A 21,302-nucleotide genomic window follows, 5' to 3' on the forward strand; every position below is an offset into this window, starting at 1 on the left:
GAGGCAGCGAGGATCACAAAGAAGAGAAGGGCAAGGGAGGGTAGAAGGGAGCACAGGATTTGGTAACCATTTTAACTCTGAGAATAAGGAGGAGATACATTTAAAAATTTAGGTTTTAGCCTGGGTAACTGGGAGAATGATGATTCCATTGACATTTTAAGGATATAAAAGTGTGTCTTGCGCGTTCCTGTGAGAGAGAGAAAAAGCCTAGCAGACAAAAATAGGAAGGTGGTCACATGCCATGTGTCCATATCTATGCAAGTGTGGCGATGATTCTGTTCCTCTTCCCACCTGATAGCATGTGTGAGGCGCAAGGCCTGAAGATGAGTCAAGAGATGCTCGGGAGGCAGGGAGTCTGGGAGGACAGGAGAAGCCGTAGAATGTCTTTAACCGTTCCTGAGCCCGCACCACTGATTTGCGCAAGCTCACATGTGCACATAAAACCTCAGACTCCAGTTCCAGCTTAGGCCAGTTGTATGTGCCATACAACTGAACCCTAATCTTCACCGTAACCCAGCCCACCCCCGCTTTTCCACTTTGCTGGCTCTCGGTCTGTGCCCCGAACCTCCTCACTCCTGCTGTCTGCAGCAGCCCTTCCCTTCATCAGAGCAAGGAATCCTTGCGGCTAACTTAACTTTCCTTCCTCCTTTCTCATTTCTGTTCGGTCAACGGCCCTTCCTCTTGACCTTAGCTTGTTCTCCGAATAGGCTCCAATTGAGGTGGGAGGGATTAGGCAGGACCTCTGCAGTGTTGGGTTTGATTACTGTGACATTTCAGCTGGTCACTTTGTGGGGGTGTGGCCCTCTTCTGGAAGAAGTCCAAAGCAGCCAGGCTGTAAAGCCCAGACTTGGCGTAGTGAGAGAGCCTGACTGCAGTGGCTCTCACCAGTCTCACAGAGCCCTTTCCCGAGCACCTCGGTCTACTTGTGTCTTACCGGGTCATTCCCTTGAATTCTAGAGTGGATCATGACCCATGAAGAGCACCATGCAGCCAAAACCCTGGGGATCGGCAAAGCCATCGCCGTGTTAACCTCGGGCGGAGATGCCCAAGGTAAGGAGAAGGCCCTGCGGGGGTGGGGGTGGGGGACAAAAATCATGGCTGGTGGGCGCTCTGGAGTTTCCTGACTCCCTTCGCCTGTAGAGCAAGACTGTCCTCTTTCATGTCCTCCTGCTGTAGATTCACGCTGGCATCCTGGGCCTTCCCAAAAATCTCTGTCAGGTCTAAGTCCCCAAGTGCTTCTGGATATTGTTTGCTCCAATGTACTCACAACTTCATAAAACTTCTTTCCAGGTTTCTCTGAGGATTTGGGACCATTTGGGTCCTTTGGTACCTAAAAGACGGGTGTTTCCTCAAGCCACATTAGAAAGAGACCACAGAGATAAAATTGTTGAGAAAGCAGTAGATGGATTCCCTTCCAGCACCCTATAGTGGTGCGGAAAGGGAGGGACCCAGAATTGGGATGTGGTGGGTCCTAGAGCGTCTGATGTTTGTAGAGTTCCCACACTGACCAGGGTCCGGCACCTAGCTCCCACGGCGCATTTCCTTCTACTAGGCACAGTTCTGCTTCGTTCTCTGTTTTCTCTGGCCTTTTCTTCCCCTTCCATTCCTTCAGCCCCCGAACAAACAGGAACAGCAGCAGTTAATCCGTACAGACCCATGGGTGGTATGTGGGGGGGTGGGCAGAGAGCAAAGCCAGAGAGAACCCCTTTCTGGGTTGAGTCCCAGAAACCTGGAAGTCAAGAAAATCAGGTATGTGGAAAAATGAAGTGGGAGATAGAGAATGTGTGATTTTCCTTCCTCCTTTGATGGTCTTGTATATTCTAGTTCATAATACCTTAAAGAGAGGCAGAATCTCTTTGAGAGGGACACGAGGACATGGACACTGTGCTGGGACAAAGAGAGAAGGAAAGAGATTTCAGCTAGTCCCCCTTCGCTCTCCTCCGCTCGCCCTAGACTCCTAGACTTTGTGTTAAGCACCCACTTCGTGCAGAGCCCTGTCCTGTATGTTGTGAAGAAGTCGATCTCCTTGGGGAACTTGTAGTTTTAGGAGAGATAGCATCCGTTGCTAGAGTTCTATGTGAGGCTCCGAAATCACAGTAGTCAAGTGCGCCTTAAGCAAGTAGGACCCACTTACATAATGAAATGCTAGGCCTCAGTAGGATTAACCAGGGTAAAGTTCCCAGACAAGGTGGATTTCCAGAAACCGAACTCTTCATCAAATGAATTCTTGCTTCACCAGTGCCTGGTACATAGTAAGGGCTAAATAAACGTATTCCTAGTTAAATGCAAAGGGAATTATTGAGCACCTGTGTAGCAAGCAGGATGGTGGGCACTAAGGATACATCGATGAAAAGGTCACAGGTCACCTTTGCTCTTATGATCCTTCTCATTGGTGTGATTAGTAAATCTAGACTTTAAATATGCTTTTAAACTAACGTTTATTGAATTACACCTGTGGTATATATTATGAACAAGAGAATGCTAGAACAAAGACACTTAGGGAGGAGGGCAGAGAAGTGTGAGTTCAGGAATGGTGGCCAGATTAGGAATGCAGAGCCCTGCTTGAGGCTGACCTGGCTTCTCTTGCTTCTCTGTTCTCTCCTGGAAAGAACCCCATGCTACATGAACTCTGAGTGTTGACCCTAAAACCTTGGCAGGGTGGCCTGTGAAATTGGATTAAGTGTAGCAAGAGCCTGCTAAAAATCCGAGGGAGGTATATGAAGTTGGGAAATTATGAAAAAGAAGAGCTCTCTGGAGAGGGAAAGAGGTAAAAAGAGAGAGAGACAGAGAGAGAGAGAGAATGATCTAGGATTTAATTTGAGTCTAAGAGCAGCAGAGCCCTTCCAGCTTCTAATCCTGAGTAGCGAAACCCTCATTTTAGAGGGACTATCACCTGCTTTAAGGGACGATCGCCCTGCATGGAGGCAAGGGCTAGCATACGCTGATTTCTGAAGGGCCAGCTGGACCGCGGCCTGTGGGATCCTGTGACAGGCACAGTGTCCCCAGGCAAATATCCCACTGCGAGGCCACATAACATCACAGGTGCATGGGAGTAGTTGGTACAGGATGAAACTAAGAGAGGCAGGGAAGCAAAGTAGAAAACTCAAAGTAGAGCTGAGAGGTCCCAACTGAAGGAGCAGCTCAGAGATAGGCTTAATGATCTTTAGTTCTCCCAGGGAGAGGAGGGCATGGAAATGATTTTCCCCCAGAGGCTGTGGGCCACGTGGGAGAGTGAGGTCGGGCTCTGTAAAATCCAGAGAGGCCACAGCTCTGTCATTCCCTGGGTTCAACAAAGCTCATAACTTCTTAAAGTAGAAGGGAGGCCAGAAATCAGACAGCCTGAGTGCAGAAGCTGGACTGAGTTGATATGAATCCTAATTCCCACTTCAGCCCAGGAATGGCCCCAGCTCTGCTCAGTCATACCACGTTTGGCCTTATGACATTGGTATATTCTGCTGGAAAGGATCTCAGTCGTCTGCTCTAGCCCTCTGTCTTCAGATGGATGCCTGTTTATCCTGTTTGTAAAGGTTTTAAAGGTTTACAGGAACAGGGATTCCATGACCTTTTTGGATTGCTGTTCTAGGACTTGTAATTTTAATTACATATTCAGAAGTGTAATTCAGATCTAACATTTATTTCTCATGTTGGAATTAAAGGTTTTTTTTTTCCTATTTAAAGTTCAGTTAAGGTAGAAAGAAACTTTTTAACATCTGCTTTCAAAAAGGTAGTGACTAAGTCATTTATTAGTTTTTTCTGTCTCATGTCATAGGGACTCATCACCCATAGTTCTCCCCAAAGCCTCTTCCCTACAGGCTATAATTAGAAACTCAAAGTACGTGCCTTGATGTTCTCCAGAGCCCCTCCTGGCTGTACCCAGAATACCCCCTGGGTGGTGCCTGTAATCTTATCCTTCGTCTTGCTTCTAAGAAGTCAGACAGCTGCGAATACAGGGTTATTTAGGGCAACATGGAACAGCCAAGGAGAGCCTGGCCAGGACTGGTCTGGGGCCAGAATAGGCCAGCAATGTTAAGTAGGAGAGTACAAAGAATTACTCGGACTCCCTAGTATAAGTTACGCACACATCCCAGTCTGTGATTTCTAGGGAACGGGGGTTTGAGACACAGGTATAGGGGACAAAGGGGTCCTAAAACTTTGTTTCTAGGAAAACAGCTATCCAACTTAGAGGCAGCAAGGATGACCTCTGGAGGTTGATAGGATTGAGGTAAGAAGGTAAAGGGAGGAGAGAAGAGAATCTTCTTTTCTTGTGGGATTTTTCTTCTGCTCAGTGGATTTGGATATTTCCTACCTGCCATCTATTGTTTACTTTACACTTAAAACCTTTTAAGTCATTCGTTTTTCTTAAATCTTTTCTCCCCCACCCTTACTCAGGTTGGCAGTGGGGAACAGCATTCCAACCTATACATTTCAGAAGTATGTTTTTTCCTTATCTCTTAAGATAACAAATTCATACTCCAGGACTCCAGGTATCCCATAGAGAATCCCATAGGCCTTGTCAAAGTCTAGAAAATAAACAATAGTTTCATTTCTGTTCTGATCTTACTGACTTATTCCTCCTTCCTAAGTCACTGATGGCTTTTCGTTGACTCTGACTTTGTTCTTTTCATACATACAGGCTTTTCCTAAAGCTTCTGAGAAGCCTGCTCCCATCAAAGATTTTTCCGTTTTGATCCCTTCAATTTGAGGGTGTGAACCTAGACTTGTAGACTTCATGTGGCTTTGCCTCAGTGGGGGCGGAAGTGGGCTTTGACAGCAGTGCTCACCAGGGACCTCTTGTAGGCAAGCCCAGTCTTTCAATTCTTACCTGAGATCAGTTATCGGAAGCATTCGGCCCTGTTCCAGCTCTTGAAACTGTCCTCTTTGGCTTCCAAGATATCACTAAGACCTGGTTTTCCTTCTGTCTTTCTTGCTGCTCCTCCTCAGCCTCCTTCCTGGATCCCATTTTCCCCTGCCCGTTCCTTCAGTATTGGTTTTCCTCCGCGTTCCATTCCTTGCCTTTCCCATTCGAATTCTGTTAATTCTCTTGAGACAGCCTCTTCCAAGTCCATGTGGATGTCCCGCAAGAACTTCAAGCTCAGCATCTCCCAATATGAAGGTGTCATCTGCACCCCCACCTGCCCGACTCAAAACCCGCCTCCGCTCAGTTAATCACACCACCGTTGTACCCAGCGCCTGAGTCATTCCTGGGGCTTTTCCATCCTCCTCGCCAGCACCTTGAAATCTAACCACGTAGCTGTGCTTCTGCTTCCTAGGTGTCTCCTGTCTGGTGTTCTCTGTTTTTTCCCAAATGCCACCCTCCCGGTCCAGGCCCTCATCATTTTTGCCTCGGCTGCCAGGTAGCCATCTTATCCCAGCATCCTCCGCGTTGCTGCCACAGTGATCTTTCTGATACGCACAGAGCATCGTGTCTCTCCACCCTCAGAATTCTTCAAAGATTCTCCGTCATTTGCAACTTGTTTTTTCTAGGTCACAGACCCTTTTGAGTATCAAATGAAAGCTGTGGACCTTCTCCCAAAAGAAATTCCTGTGCCCAGAAAACTCTTCACACAGTTTCATGGGATTCATGGATTCCCTGAAACCACCACCCATGGGTCCCCAGTCAAACCCTGGCCTACAGAATAGGGGCCACAGTTCCTCGTGTGCCTGCCTACCTGTGTGGCTTCATCTCTCACCGCTGCTGTCTTCCTGTCTCACAGTTCTTCGTAGTACTGAATTTTGTAAAGATTTTGTTTACCTATTTGAGAGAGAGAGAGTGAGTGAGAGAGAGCATGAGCCAGGGGACGGGCAGAGAGAGAGGGGGGAGCAGACTCCCTGAGGAGCAAGGAGCCGGATGTGGGGCTCGATCCCAGGACTCTGGGATCATGACCTGAGCCAAACGCAGATGCTTAACCGACTGAGCCACCTACGTGCCCACCTAAGGTTGTTTCTTGACCCTCACCTTCAATTTGTGCTATTCTCCTGCCTAGAATGCTCTCCCCCAAAGTGTCCACCTGACAAAAAAGATTTATAAGGATATTGTCCTTTAGGTCTCAGGTCAGATGCTGTCCTTTCTGTATAACCTGTCCCGACTTCCTCCTGACAGCTGAGATGCTCCTTGTCGTTGTTCCCACTGTGCTTTGTACAGATCTCCTTCATACACATCCATGTTGTGACCATATTATATTCTTTGCAAGTCTTGAGGACCGTTACCAAGTCCTTTATCTTCGTACACCCAGACTGTATCATTCACTGCTGTTTCCCCAATCCCTATATAGCGCCTGGAGCATGGTAGGTATTCAGTAAATATTTGCTCAATGAGTGAATGGACCTTCGATTTGATTTGGTGCTTATAGCCATCTAATACCAACTTTTGTCAGCCTGCAAAACTCCCCCTCCCCCCCCAAAAAACCCCAGACATTCTGGTCTTTTTTATTCTATTCCATTCTGGGTAGTTTGGGATTTTGCAGTAGTTCATGATGGATTTTAGTCTGCTGCTGCAGATTTTTCTAATTACTGGTTTCTCTCGTGCTCACTGGTATATGATATTTCCCTAGGCAGGATTAGGGACCACAGGAATAGATTTTAGGTTGAAACAAAAAAACGGACTGGGGTATCTGAGGGAAGATGGTTAGAATGGTTCACAAGTAATTGATCTATCTTGGCTCTGAGATTCCTCGAGCATCCCTGGGAGCCCCTCCTCCCATTACAAGGTAGGAGGGGGTTACCGTGCTCAAGACCCAGGACTGACCCAGGACCGTCTTCCATCTCTCACCAGGGAGGCTCTGTTTCCTTGGCACAGTTATCAGTAGCATTGGTTCTAATGCAGAGGCCTTTATAGCTTCCGCCGGATGTTGCATGTTGTGCAGGGTAGTTCCTCCACAACACTCATGGGAGAGACGGGTCTCGTCATTGAGTAGCCACTGGAAAGGAATGATACTTCTATGGGAGAAAGGGAAAAGCCTCTCCTCTCTGTTTTATTCCCAATTACTTTTAGTCCTAATTGTTTCTCCCAGTGGGGAGACTGGCTCTGTGACCATGACGTCTTTGAACTTCAGTTTCCAAATCTGTAAAATGGAGGCAACTTCAGGGCTGTGGATGGGATTAAACGAGATGAGGTTTGACAAGCATTTAGCACTGTCTAACACTACAGTAAACATTCAAGATTATGATCCCCGGATTGCCCTGGCAAGGAAAGGTCTTAGGAAAGATGGGGTTTGAGGGGAAGGGAGAGGAATCGGGGATATCTGGAGCTACATAAACACTGAATGTGGTAATTCAGCGTTAGTGGGGAGGCTGGAAGACTTGGAGGAGAGGAGTGTTCTAGATTTGGAGAAAAGCCTAAGAAAAGGACTGAGTCGTGTCTTGTAGTCCAGGTTGCTTTTCTGAGGACTAACCTCTCCCTGTCATCTTTCCTCCCTCCTTGCAGGTATGAATGCTGCTGTCAGGGCTGTGGTTCGAGTTGGTATCTTTACTGGTGCCCGTGTCTTCTTTGTCCATGAGGTTGGTTCTCTACTTTGTTCTCTGCCATTCTTTCTCTGTTTTCTGCTCCTCCCTTCCCACTTCCTCTTTCTTCACCTCCCAGTTACATGCTATGTCTGACCTGTGTCGGCTCCCTGTCTCCATGACTGTCCCCCACCACTTTGGTCTCTGATAATGATGGTGGGACCTAGGGGTTTGCAGACTGGGTCGTCATGGTGCCTGTCCAATTTCAAGGGAGAAGTAACTCTCTCTTCCCCTTACCTCTATCAAGACAAAGAGAGAAGCTGAAATGAGTATTTCACAGAAAATTTGTCCAGAGATAGAGCCTTTGGAAGGAAGAGTCTCGTCAGATTTCTGTAGTTTCCCGAACCTTCTGAGGCTCTAACTCTTCTTCCCCTCTCTCCCTTCCCTCTCATTCTTTGTCTTCTCTTCTTTCTGTAAGGTTTACCTGCCTTTCCCCCAATTTTATCTTTTCAAGTCCCACTTCTATCCCGCCTTCCCTCCAACGCTTCTCTTTTCCCTCTACTGTTATCAAAGCCATCTGTTATCTAGTTCCCTGGGAGGCAGATTAGAGGACATGGGATGAGCCAGAAGCAAGAGGAATTAGGATGAAATATAGGAAGGACATCCGCCCTTTTGAGATTGTGAGAAACTAGAAGAGGGTATTGAAAAATTGACGTCTTCTTCCTTGGACTATGTTAAATATGACAGTGTCATGGGCATCCAGGAATCAGTAATGGGAGGAGGTGACTTGATTCTCAGAGAACTTCTTCCCAGGATCCTGTCTTAATCGTGGGGGTTTAGGGAGAACTGGACTCGTGGAGGCCGAATGGGTGTATTGTGCCCCACAGGGTTACCAAGGCCTGGTGGATGGCGGAGATCACATCAGGGAGGCCAGCTGGGAGAGCGTTTCGATGATGCTGCAGCTGGTACGTTCCTGAGGACTCCCGTCCCATGTTTGTCCTGTCTTTGTTGCCCCCCTGGTTTGTTGCACTCTGGTTTGGCCTCACGGTTGCCCAAGCCCCCCCCCCCATGTGAATCGACGTGAAGGGTTCTGTGACAAGAGAGGTGCCATGATTGCCCTTTACCCTTTGAGTTTGAAAACATCACCCTATGTTCCTAGGGTGGCTTGGGGACGGGAATGCGGTCACAGGACAGTTTGCTCTTTATAGAAAGGTCATAGGCAAGACTTGAGGAGCCGGTACGTAAGCAGGACCTGCTCTGGGGTCACGGGGAAGGTCTGGCCATGAAAATAGCCTTACCAGAGGACTGGAGCCAGACCCACAAGTAGAGCTGAAATCTGCCAGTCCTCATGTGATGGTGATAAGGTCACCTGAAACCAGAGTGTTTAAGGGAGGAAGGAGCAAATGCAGCATTTTACAGTTTCCAAAAACACCCTGAGATTATGCTGATTGTATCCACAACCCTTTGTGCTACTTTCTCTAAGTCATATACCTATTTTCTGATTTATTGAAAAATCTGCACATTACATTTATATCCGCATACTTTACCTCAATCCTCTACAAATCTATGAGAAGAAATTTTAATGTGCAGTGCTTTGCGGAAGGTTCTTTATAGGCAATAGTGCCTGCAGTAAAGTGGTCTGAGAATGAGCCAGAATTCTCCATCAGTACTCCCAAAAGCATGGATGCCAGTAGTTTATATGATTTGTGAAAACGCTAAGTATACTTACCTCTCTCGGGGTATCTATAAGCCCCTGGGAATACTCGGAGCTATTTTTCCTGTGAATACCTGGGCATTGTGTCTCCTTCCACTAACCACAGATCCTGAGGAGCAAAGAGGAAGGGATTGGCAGTGCCTGGTTACAATTAGAAATCAGTGAGTTCAAGAGGGAAAAAGTACTACCAAGCACATTGGGATGAACTCCTAAGAATAGTTTGGACGCAGTCTGATAAAGTCAGGTCGCTAGGGAGAATTTCCAGGACTGAAGCCAGTGCTATTTCTTACACTTCTAAGAACATGTGAAAGATGGAGACGATTCCAAAAGCCCACAGCATGTATGGATTCCTTTACTCTCCTCGAGGATAATCACTTTGATGACAAAGCCTTCAAGGAAATGGGTTGATCTTAGTCTTCAAAGAGGTGTAGCAGAATACAAGGACTAGCCCTCTGATAGCTCAGCCAGTATCATTTCTCTCTCCCTTAGAAAGAACGAATGCCTTTTAAGGATGTCAGAGCATTTCCTATAAGCCCCGTGGTTATGACAGCCCATCACAGTGTTGGAACAGGGGAAATCTTAGCACGTTGAGCCCAAATTTGGCTGTGTCCTCTGGGGAGCTGACTTCTACCTCTTCCCCACAGGGAGGCACAGTCATTGGAAGTGCCCGGTGCAAGGACTTCCGGGACCGAGAGGGGCGACTGCGAGCCGCCCACAACCTGGTGAAGCGTGGGATTACCAATCTGTGTGTCATTGGGGGTGATGGCAGCCTCACTGGGGCTGACACCTTCCGTTCTGAGTGGAGTGACTTATTGAGTGACCTCCAGAAAGCGGGTGAGACGTTGTTGTCGTAAGTATGGTTTGTGCCCGTGCACACACATCCCTCTCCTCCCGGTGGAGGCAGTCACTCCCAGACACAAATGGGCAGTCTTTGCCCTCCTTGTTCTGCCATTGCTTATGGTTCCCATTGGCTGCAGGTCCTTCTCTCCCCAGTCACCAGCACCTCACCCGATGGCCCCTGGTTTGCTTCTCTTTGTCAGGTAAGATCACAGAAGAGGAGGCTACAAAGTCCAGCTACCTGAACATCGTGGGCTTGGTGGGCTCAATTGACAATGACTTCTGTGGCACCGATATGACCATCGGCACTGATTCCGCCCTACACCGGATCATAGAGATCGTGGACGCCATCACCACTACTGCTCAGAGGTAAGGGGGCAGCATAGGAGGGTGGCAGCTGGGACCGGCTAAAGGGCTGGGGTCTAGAGAAGATGAACGCATTGGAGCTGTAGACTATAATGACCAGTTTTCTGGGGCCGGAACACTGTTTTTAGGGAAGAGTTATCCCTGGAGCCCTGAAATTGCACTGCCATCTAAATGCTGTAGCTTTGCCTCTTGTCACTGTCTAGCCCACTGTCCGTGTGTAGCTCTGAGGGCTTTAATACCCATGGGGTCTCCCAAATGATTCGTGTCCAACCTGAGACCAATCTGGGGAGCCCCAAACCTTAGCCACCCTTTCAGCCGTGTCATAGCGATCCTGGAGGCCACCGTTGCCACTGCTCAGAGAGTGTGAGAACAGGAGGACAGAAGGTAACAGTTTGCCAGGGTAATCCTAGGGGATTCCAGGCCAGTCGAGTCTTCACTTCTTCCCTTCCCTTCCCTTTCTCCTTGCCTTCCTGAGCCCCTGTGCTCCCTGGAACAGAGCCGCAGGACCAACACTTTTGTGTCACTGCTGTGTTTTAGCCACCCTGTGGCTGATGTGTTTCCCCTGGGTCTTCCTGGTCTCACAGGAAGCCTGCTGGAAGGTCTAGCAGCAGAAACGCATCTCCCGGGGACGTTACGTGGGCTGGATGTGGGTGGCGGCTTGATTCTGGCCATAGGGACACTAGGGCCATGTAAGCCCTTCGTCTCTCTCTTGCAGCCACCAGAGGACGTTTGTGTTAGAAGTGATGGGCCGGCACTGTGGGTAAGAGCCCATCTTGACTCATTGATTCTGTAGCTCCAGCAATAGCCTTCTCTTCCCCGGAGAGTCCAAAGAGGTCTCCCGGGGTAGCAGATCTGGACGTGTACATGCCCCTCTTGGCGTGGGCCCCTTTCCCTGCTTCCACCCCCACCCCCTACCTACCGACACGTGCTGGTGTGTGCCTATGTGTATGTGCCCAGGAGCACTCCAGTGTGACAGGACACACAGTGCTCTGAGACTAGAAGCCACTGTGGTAGGTGAGCGTGACTGGAAGGTGCTCCTCAGGGACAGACCCCCACTGAGAAGCTGTCGCAGCGGTGTTCTTACCCTCACCCCAAGAATGAAACCATGGATCCTCAGACCTTTCACCGACTATGGCGACAGGCAGACCTGCTGGGTCCGGGTGAGGCTGTTCGTGGAGTGTGGCTTCTAGCTTCTCCCTCTCATCTTAGATACCTGGCCCTTGTCACCTCCCTCTCCTGTGGGGCTGACTGGGTGTTTATTCCTGAATGTCCGCCAGATGATGACTGGGAGGAACATCTTTGTCGCCGGCTCAGCGAGGTACTGGTACTTTATTTTGCCCTTAAAAAAGCCCTCGCCTATTCCGTTGATGCTGCCCTTCCCATCCTTCCATCCGTTTCCCTCCAGTGACCGCTCTTCTCTTTGCTCTCGACCAGACAAGGACCCGTGGTTCTCGTCTCAACATCATCATTGTGGCTGAGGGTGCGATCGACAAGAACGGGAAACCAATCACCTCCGAGGACATCAAGAACGTTAGTAGGAATGAAGCCAGAGAGGCCTTGGCTACCATCCCCCGCCCCCGCCCCCTCCCGAGTGATTTCTGAGTCTCTCCTTAGTCCTTCTGCACATCTCTCCCAAAGTTTCCTGCCCCTGGGTTTCCAAGGAATCATGACAAGATAAGAGGCTAAGCCATTGGGGTTTATCTTAGTTTCTGCTTGTTTTCGGTCTTTGACTCTGTATCCCTCTCTCTGTCCCTCTTTTGGTCTCTTCAGCTGGTGGTAAAGCGTCTGGGATATGACACCCGGGTCACTGTCTTGGGGCATGTGCAGCGGGGTGGGACACCGTCAGCCTTTGACCGAATCCTGGTGAGTCATGGGGTCCTGGGGCTCTTGCGTCTTAGAACCCACAGCCTGCACAACTGTACTTCACCACGACAGGGGCGCACCCCACTGGCCATGCCGCCCGCCCCCAGCCTCTGGACGGCACCGGCCCTCGCCCCATTCCCGTACATTCACTAATTCTCTTCTGTTGCAAAAACCCATGGGAAACTCTATGCCCCCCAAATGGTGAGCTCCCAGATCTCTGCTTGGAGCATTAATAACATTATTAAGATCTAACCTCAGACACTCAGGTTGAACCCTCATCCTACTTTCACTGGAAGAGAGAAGCCATACTCTTCCTTATTTTATCAGTAAGAAGGGAATATTATTAAGCCTCAGTAACCTCCTTGATTACTACAGTGGACATGTTTCACTGGAACCAAATAGAATTCTAATGGCAAGAGGATGAGGAATCATCAAGCTTAGATGAAATCTGAGTAGGGAGGTAAAGCCTAGTAAGTTCTTGGCTATAGTCCTCAAATATGCGGCTCAACCCTGTGATCCGGAAGGGCCCCGAGTGCCCTGGCTCTCCAGGCCGAGTCCAGGTGGGGAGGCCTGAACCAGACTGTCTTTGCTCCCTGGGCTCCTGCAGGGCAGCAGGATGGGTGTGGAAGCCGTGATGGCGCTTTTGGAGGGGACTCCGGACACCCCCGCCTGTGTGGTGAGCCTCTCTGGTAACCAGGCTGTGCGCCTGCCCCTCATGGAGTGTGTCCAGGTGGTGAGTACTGACCTCAGCCCCCTTCTAACAGCCCCAAGCCTGCCTTTGAGCGGGCGCTTACGGGGAAAGAGACCCACTTCCAAGGCCGCGGGACAGGAGCAGATGGAAAGGCAGCACGGTGCAGTCAGTCAGACGGGGCAAGAGCACAGTAGGCTTTGCATAGGAGCGACACCTCTCTGAGCCTCAGCGTCCCCATCTGTACGTGTTCCTAAAGAACGTGAGAGAGGCTACGTCCTGCCGAGTAATGAGCCCCAGTATCGCATAATGGCCAACCTCAGATGCTTTCTCCGGGTCTTCTCTGGAAGAGGAATGCAGTCTCTCTCCAAGCATTATTAAAAGCGGGGATATTATTCAGGTCTGGCTGGCTAGCTTATATGTTTCTATGGTTTCTACCTTGAACGTGTTTCTCTGAACCACCGTGAGGTTTCTAACACTCACCCTGAGGGCTGTTAGAAGGAGTGGCGGGGCTGACGCAGTGCCTGGAAAATGTGGCGTGCTCAGGGAATGGCTTGTATGAGGGGACGGGTCCTCTGCTGCCGCGGAGCAGACATTGCGGCTGGGAGCTGAGGGGTCTGGCCGATTCTCAGGGCCGGTCTGCATGCCCGGGGCTGGCTCCTGGTCTCCTGGCCTGCTTCTCTCTGAGACTTGGGAGTCCCAGCACCTACAGCACAGACGAGCTCCAGCCTGGCTTGGAGCGGTGTCTCCAGAAGCCCCAAAGCTAAAGCACTAGCTCACGGAGAAGAAATCGGTGGCTGGGAAACACACGGCAGGGATTAGCCTTCCTTCCCGCCTGGGCTGTCTGCGCCATCTTCTTCTTTGACTCAGTTGAGACGCTGCTTTGTGGTTGTGGCCCCGGATGTGGAACAGAGGGAGAGCACTCCTCCACTCTGGCCATGTTCTAATAAGTAGAGCATTGAATCAGCATTGAATCAGCTCCTTCCTTTGGCTGCTCAGGACTCCCCAGATTAAGGAAAAACAAAGAGACTTCTTTCTGTGCCAGTTTGGGGAGCGCAGAACAGGTGGGGTGCCTGGTGGGCAGGGTCCAGTCGTAAGTGCAGAGACAGGCAGAGTCTCCCCATGGGGTAGAAATCCAGCCGCGTAGAGCCCTGCCCTGTAGTCATGACTCTCACTGTGCTCCTCCCTCAGACCAAGGATGTGACCAAGGCCATGAACGACAGGAGGTTCGATGAAGCCATGAAGCTGAGAGGCCGGTGAGGGAATGACCAGAAGCACACTAGCTACAGAAATCAGATACGGAATGAAGCAAAAAAAAAAAAAAAAAAAGGACATAGCTTCAGACCCAAAATAGGAGCTTCTGCCTCTTCCCCTTTTTATTGTCTCTGCAACAGTTTCTTCCTCGGGAGAATGGGTTGTGAGGTGACCAGGAGGCAGAGTACGTCCCAGGGATGCTCTCCCTGGGACTGGCCTTCCGTAGTGTGGTGTTCCTGTGTGTGGATTCCAGCTAGGTTTTCCATTTCTCTAGGCAAAGGGCAGCTTTTCCTGCTGAGCGCAGGGCCTGGGAGAAGAGCACTCAGAGAGGGTTGGATTAATCAGTGACCCCTTTTCAGCCCCTGCTTGGTCCCTGCTATGTCCCAGTTATCTCCTTCGAGGTTTGCCCGGTAGAACGTCACACCACGAGCAAAACTTCAGGCCCCTTGGCTGCTGGCCGTGGGGAGTGGCCTGGAGACACCCCGCTCTCTCTCTACTTTGTACAGGAGCTTCATGAACAACTGGGAGGTATACAAGCTTCTGGCTCATGTCAGACCCCCAGTCACAAAGGCACCGGTGAGTTCTCTGCCCTTGACCCTCTCCTTCTCTCAGCCCCATGTTCTTAGTGCGCCCTGGGTGTCTCAGAGCCAAGACCCACATCCAGTTTAGGACTGACAACGTAGCTTGCAAGGAATGGCAAAGAGGCTTATGTATTACTTCCCTTGGGCAGATCTGGGAATAACCACGTCTGAGTGTACTTAAGCCACTTCTTCCGTTGCAGTAGTGGTTCTCAATAGTCAGTGTATATCAGAATCACGTGGGCTGCTTATTAACATGCAGATTGCTGGATCCTTCCCTCAGAGAGGATTTAGGTCCGGGCAGGGGCCAGGAATACGAAGGTTTAACGGCTTAAGATCGGGTGGTCCAAGGATCATACTTTGGAAATGCTGCTCTGGAAGGTTTTATTCATTATGTAACGAACGATGTCTGGGGTCAGGGACAGCAGCTTCGCTTATTGATTTGTGATAAAGATTTTGCTTCCACAGTGAGGGAGCAGGCTGTGCCGGCATTCCTAGGGCAAGGGCTGTGTTGTCCAGAGGCACATGTCCTGATCCTAGGACCATGAGGGACTCGGAGTTGAGCTTCCCTTACTGACCTGTCCCCTTCTGCCGCGGTTTCTGCCCCCACCTCTGCCACGCTCCCTCTCCGCTTCCTTCTCCCCAGGGTAGCACGCACACGGTGGCCGTGATGAACGTGGGGGCCCCGGCCGCAGGCATGAATGCTGCCGTGCGCTCGACTGTGAGAATTGGCCTCATCCAAGGCAACCGGGTGCTGGTTGTGCATGACGGCTTCGAGGGCCTGGCCAAGGGTCAGGTATGGGGACTAAAAGGACAGAGGGCACATACTGTGGGGCCAAGGAGCAGTCATGGGGAGGATAAGTGTGGCAAGGGTGACCTGTCCGTTCTCCTTCCTGCTGCCCCCACCCCCTTCTGTCGTCTACCTTGCTTTCTCCTCTCAGGGTTTGAGCAGAAGTAAATAATTTGAGGGCAATATGAACAGGCAAGAGCCACTGAAACGAACCCTTTGCAGGCAACATACCTTATTTAATTCTGTATCCCAAAGCCCAGTGCGGTGCCTGGCATAAGTAGGCGCCTAATATTTGTGAATGAGCAATAAGGGTGGAGGAAGTTCGTTGAGGTGGGGAAAAAGCCGATGCCTGGCATTCCTCCTCCAACCCGGGGGTGTTGGGGTGGGCTCAGAACTCGGGAGGTGGTGTCAGTCCACGACGCAGACCTGTGTGACCTTTCCCTGCAGATCGAGGAAGCTGGCTGGAGCTATGTGGGGGGCTGGACTGGCCAAGGCGGTTCCAAACTTGGGACTAAAAGGTAAGGGGCATCATAGGAGCACCTCCCCCTCGTCACCCCTAAAGGTGTCCCTTGAATACGGGTGTCCGTTCATTAGGTCAGCTTCTACAGTGCTGTAGTCTAGAGCTTCGGTCCCCAAGCTCACAGTGGTCTCAGTGAGGCCAGGCATGCCCATCCAGACATCTTTTAGCAGCTCTGGCAATTTAAAGCCCCAGGGTGTACCCTTGAACAGTGCTGAGAGGTGGCATAGGGAAGGGAGTACAAGTCAAGAAATTATACATAAAGCACCTTCTAATTCTAGCTTTTCTCTCCCTCAATTTTTTCTCTTCTCCAAATTCCAAATTCCATCACCGCCTTGCCCACTCCTGCCCCACCCCGTTCAACCAGGACTCTCCCCAAGAAGAGCTTTGAGCAGATCAGTGCCAACATCACGAAGTTTAACATTCAGGGCCTTGTCATCATCGGGGGCTTTGAGGTGAGTGCCCTCCCGTTTCCTCCCCTCGGCCCCCCACCTTTCCCTCTCCCCTCACTGTGGCCCTTGCTGCCCTTCTCCTCAGGCTTACACAGGGGGCCTGGAACTGATGGAGGGCAGGAAGCTGTTTGACGAGCTGTGCATCCCGTTTGTGGTCATCCCCGCTACGGTCTCCAACAACGTCCCCGGCTCGGACTTCAGCGTGGGGGCTGACACAGCCCTCAACACTATCTGCACGGTGAGAGCCCACCACACCTCCCAGGCCTCTGGCCAGGACTGTGGTCCCTGGACTGCGTGTGCTCCTAGAAGGCGAGCTCCTTTTTTGGTACCAACCAAGCGAGTGCTTGAAAAGTGCTTCTCGAAGCGCAGGCCTTTACACAGGCCTTATTCGACCGCACATACGGTCATCCTCACCTGGGAGTCTCCAACCTAGAAAGGCGCCAGTACTCTGCATACCAAATGGTGTCTCCTTCCTGAGGGCCCATGGCCTAATTTCCCCACCCTGATAACAGAAAGGATGAGTACAGCTTCCTTCCGAGATGAGGAGTTCCGTAGCCTGGTTGGCCAATGTGCCTGCCATCCCTGAAGGCGAGAACTTGATGAGGCCGAGGGGCCCAGCTGGTCTGGGGAGGAGAGCATTCCAGAGCTGGGTTGTTGCAAGGGCCAGAGAAGTGACAAGAAGCAGACCCCGGACCCTGTCTTTCTAACTATGACGCGCCGTCTTTGCAGACGTGTGACCGCATCAAGCAGTCGGCAGCAGGCACCAAGCGTCGGGTGTTCATCATTGAGACGATGGGTGGCTACTGCGGCTACCTGGCCACCATGGCGGGGCTGGCAGCCGGGGCTGATGCTGCCTACATTTTTGAGGAGCCCTTCACCATTCGGGACCTGCAGGTAGATGGCCACCCCGAGCCTGTAATGTAGCTCTCCCTTGTGCCCGTCTGTCCTCACTGCCCCCACAGCAACCTGAGCTGTGAGAGCTCAAGACAAGGACAGCTGCTTGGTCTGTGGGCCCCGTGAGGAGGCGGGAGCGGGCAGCACGCAGCCGTTTTCCAACATGACCTCACACATGCCCTCAGCTCCTGTTGTCGGGAGCATCTGTTTTAAAGGATGGCATGTTGGTAAGCCCTTCCCATGTGTTTTTACATTTTGTCTTCAAAACAGACGCGCAAGGGAGATATTATCTCCACGTTACAGACGAGAAAGATTTAGAGAGGTTAAAAGTCTTTTCTGAACTTGTAAGTAGGTGGTTTAACTACAGAGAAAGCCAGTCTTCCTACTGCATCACACCACCCCTCTGGACTTCCCTTGCTACCAGACTCTTCCACTCCCTGGTTCATTCCTTGTCACTTCTGGGGCTGGGGTGGGGTGGGTGACTTAGACACCTGTTCACAGAGGGACTGTATGATCCTAATTTTCCAAGATCTCAGTTCACTGGAGGAAAGAAAGGCCACAAAGTGGAGGGGCAGCAGGCTGAGGGAACCCCTAATCCAAGAACCCAGCCGACCCCTGCCAGGAATGGAGGGTGGGAGTCTTCCTCCTTGACTCCAACTCAAAGCCCAGATGAAGGAACTGGTTCCTTCCAGGTGAATCACCGCTGCACACACAAGCAAACCATTTAAAGACTGACGCTGAGAGCAAGAGTCAGCCCTCTGAGGGAAGGGAACCAGAAACCCCTGGAAAAGGGACAGGGGGAGCGGGGGAGAGGCGAAACTGGCAGTTGCCGCAGCTGTGTCTGACTTGCCCTCCTCCAGCCCTGCCTGTCTCGTGTGCTGTCTTTGATTACATTGCAGTCTGCACTGAACTTCTTAAAAGGATTAAACACAGGATTGTAAACAACTCTCTTCCATGTCCCTCTCCCCTTCTGGAGAGGCCTGGTGGGGAACAAGAGAGCTGTGCACCTGCCCAGCTTTATCCACTCCCTGCTAGGCTTAGGATTTACTCTGTTGTTTTCAGGCGAATGTTGAACATCTGGTGCAAAAGATGAGAACAACTGTGAAGAGGGGCTTGGTGTTAAGGTACCTCATCCACGGCTTGTTCCTAAGTGAAGAGAAAAATTAGTTAGGCTCTGGCTCGAGCCCACGGAATGAATCCGTTTGGGACACACTGAGGAGTTTGGATACAGAGGGAGAGAACCTGAGCCATGGGAGGAGACAGAAAAAGGAAGAACAAAGCTTACAAAAGCAGAAAAGGGTTGGGAGGGAAGGGGAGACAACCAAAGTCACAGGCTTTTGGTCTCTACTTGGCAGGAATGAGAAGTGCAATGAGAATTATACCACTGACTTCATTTTCAACCTGTACTCTGAGGAGGGGAAGGGCATCTTTGACAGCAGGAAGAATGTGCTTGGCCACATGCAGCAGGTAGGGAAGACACCCCTGTCATGCCCTTTACCAGATGGCCATTCCCCCAATAGCCACTGGGTCTCCTGCTGGCCTCCAATCTGCTAGAGGCCATCACTGCCACGATACAGCATGAGGCTGCAATCTTGTACTGTCCTAGGGTCTAAATATCTTTACTCTGGAAATGGCCTTAGAGATGATGTGGTCCATCCTCTTCATTAGGGAAGGGTTTCTCAGCCTCGGCACCATGGCTATTTGGGGCTGGGTAAGTCTTTGTTGCGGGGGGCTGTTCTGTGAACAGTGGGATGCTTTAGTAACATCCCCAGACTCTACCCACTAGAGGCCAGCAGCACCTCCTTCCTGAGTTGTAGCAACTAAAAAAATGCCTTCAGGCATTGCCACACGTCGCCGGGGAGGCAAAATCATCTCCAGTGGAGAACCACTAGTTCAGATGAAGAAAACGAGGCTGAGAGGAGAAACAGTTTTTTTCAGGACCACTCATCAAGCCTGGGCGAAAGCCAGTGCTCTTCCCACAACCTGGGGAATGAGTGCAGGCACCTTGCTGGTGTTGGGCTCCATCCCCATGAACTGGGGTTTCCGGGGGAAACGAATTCCTTTCTACCATCCACATTCCATCCCTCTCTCCAGTGGGCCTCACTCACAGATGATACTAGTAGTCTTAGGCCGCCCCATCCCCAGTGTCTCCAGCTGATCCTGCTTAAGTACAGACCTTTGACCTTTTGTCTACCCACATATAAATTCCTGATATCTCAAGTTTGAATGAGTTTGCTTATTAGCCGCTGCAGGAATGGGGTACAGTTGGATAAAGTGTGACGATCTATTCCCCACTTTCCACCTACTTTTGCTTAGTTCCGACAAAATCTACGTGATGTTTTACATTATTGTGAGGTGCTACCAAGGACATCCATATTGGTTCACAAGGAACACCTCTGCATCCCTGACGATGGTGACTGACAAAAGGTGCTAGGCTGAAGAGGGGCAGGGAAGTGACTGAGTGGCCAGTCAGACTAGAAGTAACAGGATCTGGCAGCTGCGGAGCTAGAAGAGGCAGTTGTGAGACCAGTTACCCCCTTATCTAGTTAGTTCCTCTTACGCCTGATAAATGGCCGAATGTGCTGTGCCAGCTCACCCTGGTTCTCAGGATTTCCATTCAGAGTTAGACTTCTGGATTCCTGTTTCTGGCTGTAAACCTGGGGCCCCTTCTCTCCTTTTTCTCTGTATGTTCAGATTATCTCTGCCACTTCATTAGAGTCTTTCCCTCTGTAATTTTAAGACTCTTTTTTCAGGGTGGAAGCCCAACTCCATTTGACAGGAACTTTGCCACTAAGATGGGCGCCAAGGCTATGAACTGGATGTCTGGGAAAATCAAAGAGAGTTACCGTAATGGTAGGTGGGGTAAGAGGGTAAGCCCCCTCCATAGAGGTTGGTTCCCCGTTATTGAGGCTTACTGACCGTCCTTTATTGCAGGGAGGATCTTTGCCAATACGCCAGACTCGGGCTGTGTTCTGGGGATGCGTAAGAGGGCTCTGGTCTTCCAACCAGTGACTGAGCTGAAGGACCAGACGGATTTTGAGTGAGTACATCTACTTCCCTGGTAGTTTCAGGATCTCCTCTTCCCAACCCGTTTGCTGTCTTCAATCCTTTTATCTTAGGACTAATACCTGTAGTTGTACCTATTTCAGATCTTAGCCCTTGCCCTAAAATCCAGCCTCTTCTACTCAACTTCTTTCCATCGGCTTTTGATAGAAGTCAGTTGGGGTGCTAAAAGGTGAAATCTCATTTCTCTGTAGGCACCGCATCCCCAAGGAACAGTGGTGGCTGAAGCTGAGGCCCATCCTCAAAATCCTAGCCAAGTATGAGATTGACTTGGACACCTCAGAGCATGCCCACCTGGAGCATATCAGTCGGAAGCGATCTGGAGAAACTTCTATCTAACCCTCTTTGGAGTGAGGGTCATGGATTGTCTCATGGTCAGCTCACCCCCTGATAGATCCAAGTCCACGTATTCCCAAGTGTTTTAGTGCATTTTTCTTTAGGTTTCCTTTTATTCTGCAACTGTAGCCATGACCAGCTCTGGCCAGGGAGCTGGGGCAGTAGGCAGTGAGTAGAAGCTCCTTTTAGGTAGAATTTATCATAACTTCTACCCCAGCTTCATCTGTCACACAAGACTGGGCTCCTCTAGTGCACTGCTAGATTTCAGCTACTCGGTTAGACTTTTCCTGAAAATAAGCTTTATTTATTTCTTTGTGATAACAAAGTCTTGGTTCCTCTACTACTTTTACTGCAGTGACAAGCAATAGCTACACTAATAAATGCCAACTGGTCACTGCAATTTTGGTTCTCCTGTTGTCACTTGCACAAGTAGATGTCATGCTGTCAACCCTAAGGACCAGACTCTGTGCAGACACCTGGAAAAATGCAGCCCATACGATCACCCCACGT

General features: G+C 50.4%; 1 protein-coding gene across 1 annotated transcript; it reads left to right on the forward strand.

The window, feature by feature from the left end:
* Positions 1–953: 953 nt before the first annotated feature.
* PFKM (phosphofructokinase, muscle) lies at positions 954–21,192 on the forward strand. Its single transcript, XM_040642385.1, has 22 exons — positions 954–1,050; positions 7,424–7,497; positions 8,328–8,405; positions 9,799–9,988; positions 10,195–10,360; positions 11,073–11,117; positions 11,567–11,675; positions 11,792–11,887; positions 12,128–12,220; positions 12,828–12,953; positions 14,100–14,164; positions 14,669–14,738; positions 15,387–15,536; positions 15,978–16,048; positions 16,415–16,502; positions 16,585–16,737; positions 17,229–17,393; positions 18,456–18,517; positions 18,749–18,860; positions 20,147–20,246; positions 20,328–20,433; positions 20,651–21,192. Exons 1-22 carry the CDS (start codon positions 966–968, stop codon positions 20,793–20,795), a joined length of 2,349 nt encoding a protein of 782 aa, XP_040498319.1. The 5' UTR covers positions 954–965; the 3' UTR covers positions 20,796–21,192.
* Positions 21,193–21,302: the final 110 nt, after the last annotated feature.

Source organism: Ursus maritimus, unplaced genomic scaffold, assembly GCF_017311325.1.
Source record: "Ursus maritimus isolate PB19 unplaced genomic scaffold, ASM1731132v1 scaffold_26, whole genome shotgun sequence".
Lineage (NCBI taxonomy): Eukaryota > Metazoa > Chordata > Mammalia > Carnivora > Ursidae > Ursus > Ursus maritimus.

Coding starts and splice junctions, on each gene's coding strand:
- PFKM (XM_040642385.1), top strand. CDS start 966: ATGACCCATGAAGAGCACCATGCAGCCAAAACCCTGGGGATCGGCAAA. Junction 8,406..9,798: donor TTTCGATGATGCTGCAGCTG/GTACGTTCCTGA, acceptor TCTTCCCCACAG/GGAGGCACAGTCATTGGAAG. Junction 20,247..20,327: donor CAAAGAGAGTTACCGTAATG/GTAGGTGGGGTA, acceptor CCTTTATTGCAG/GGAGGATCTTTGCCAATACG.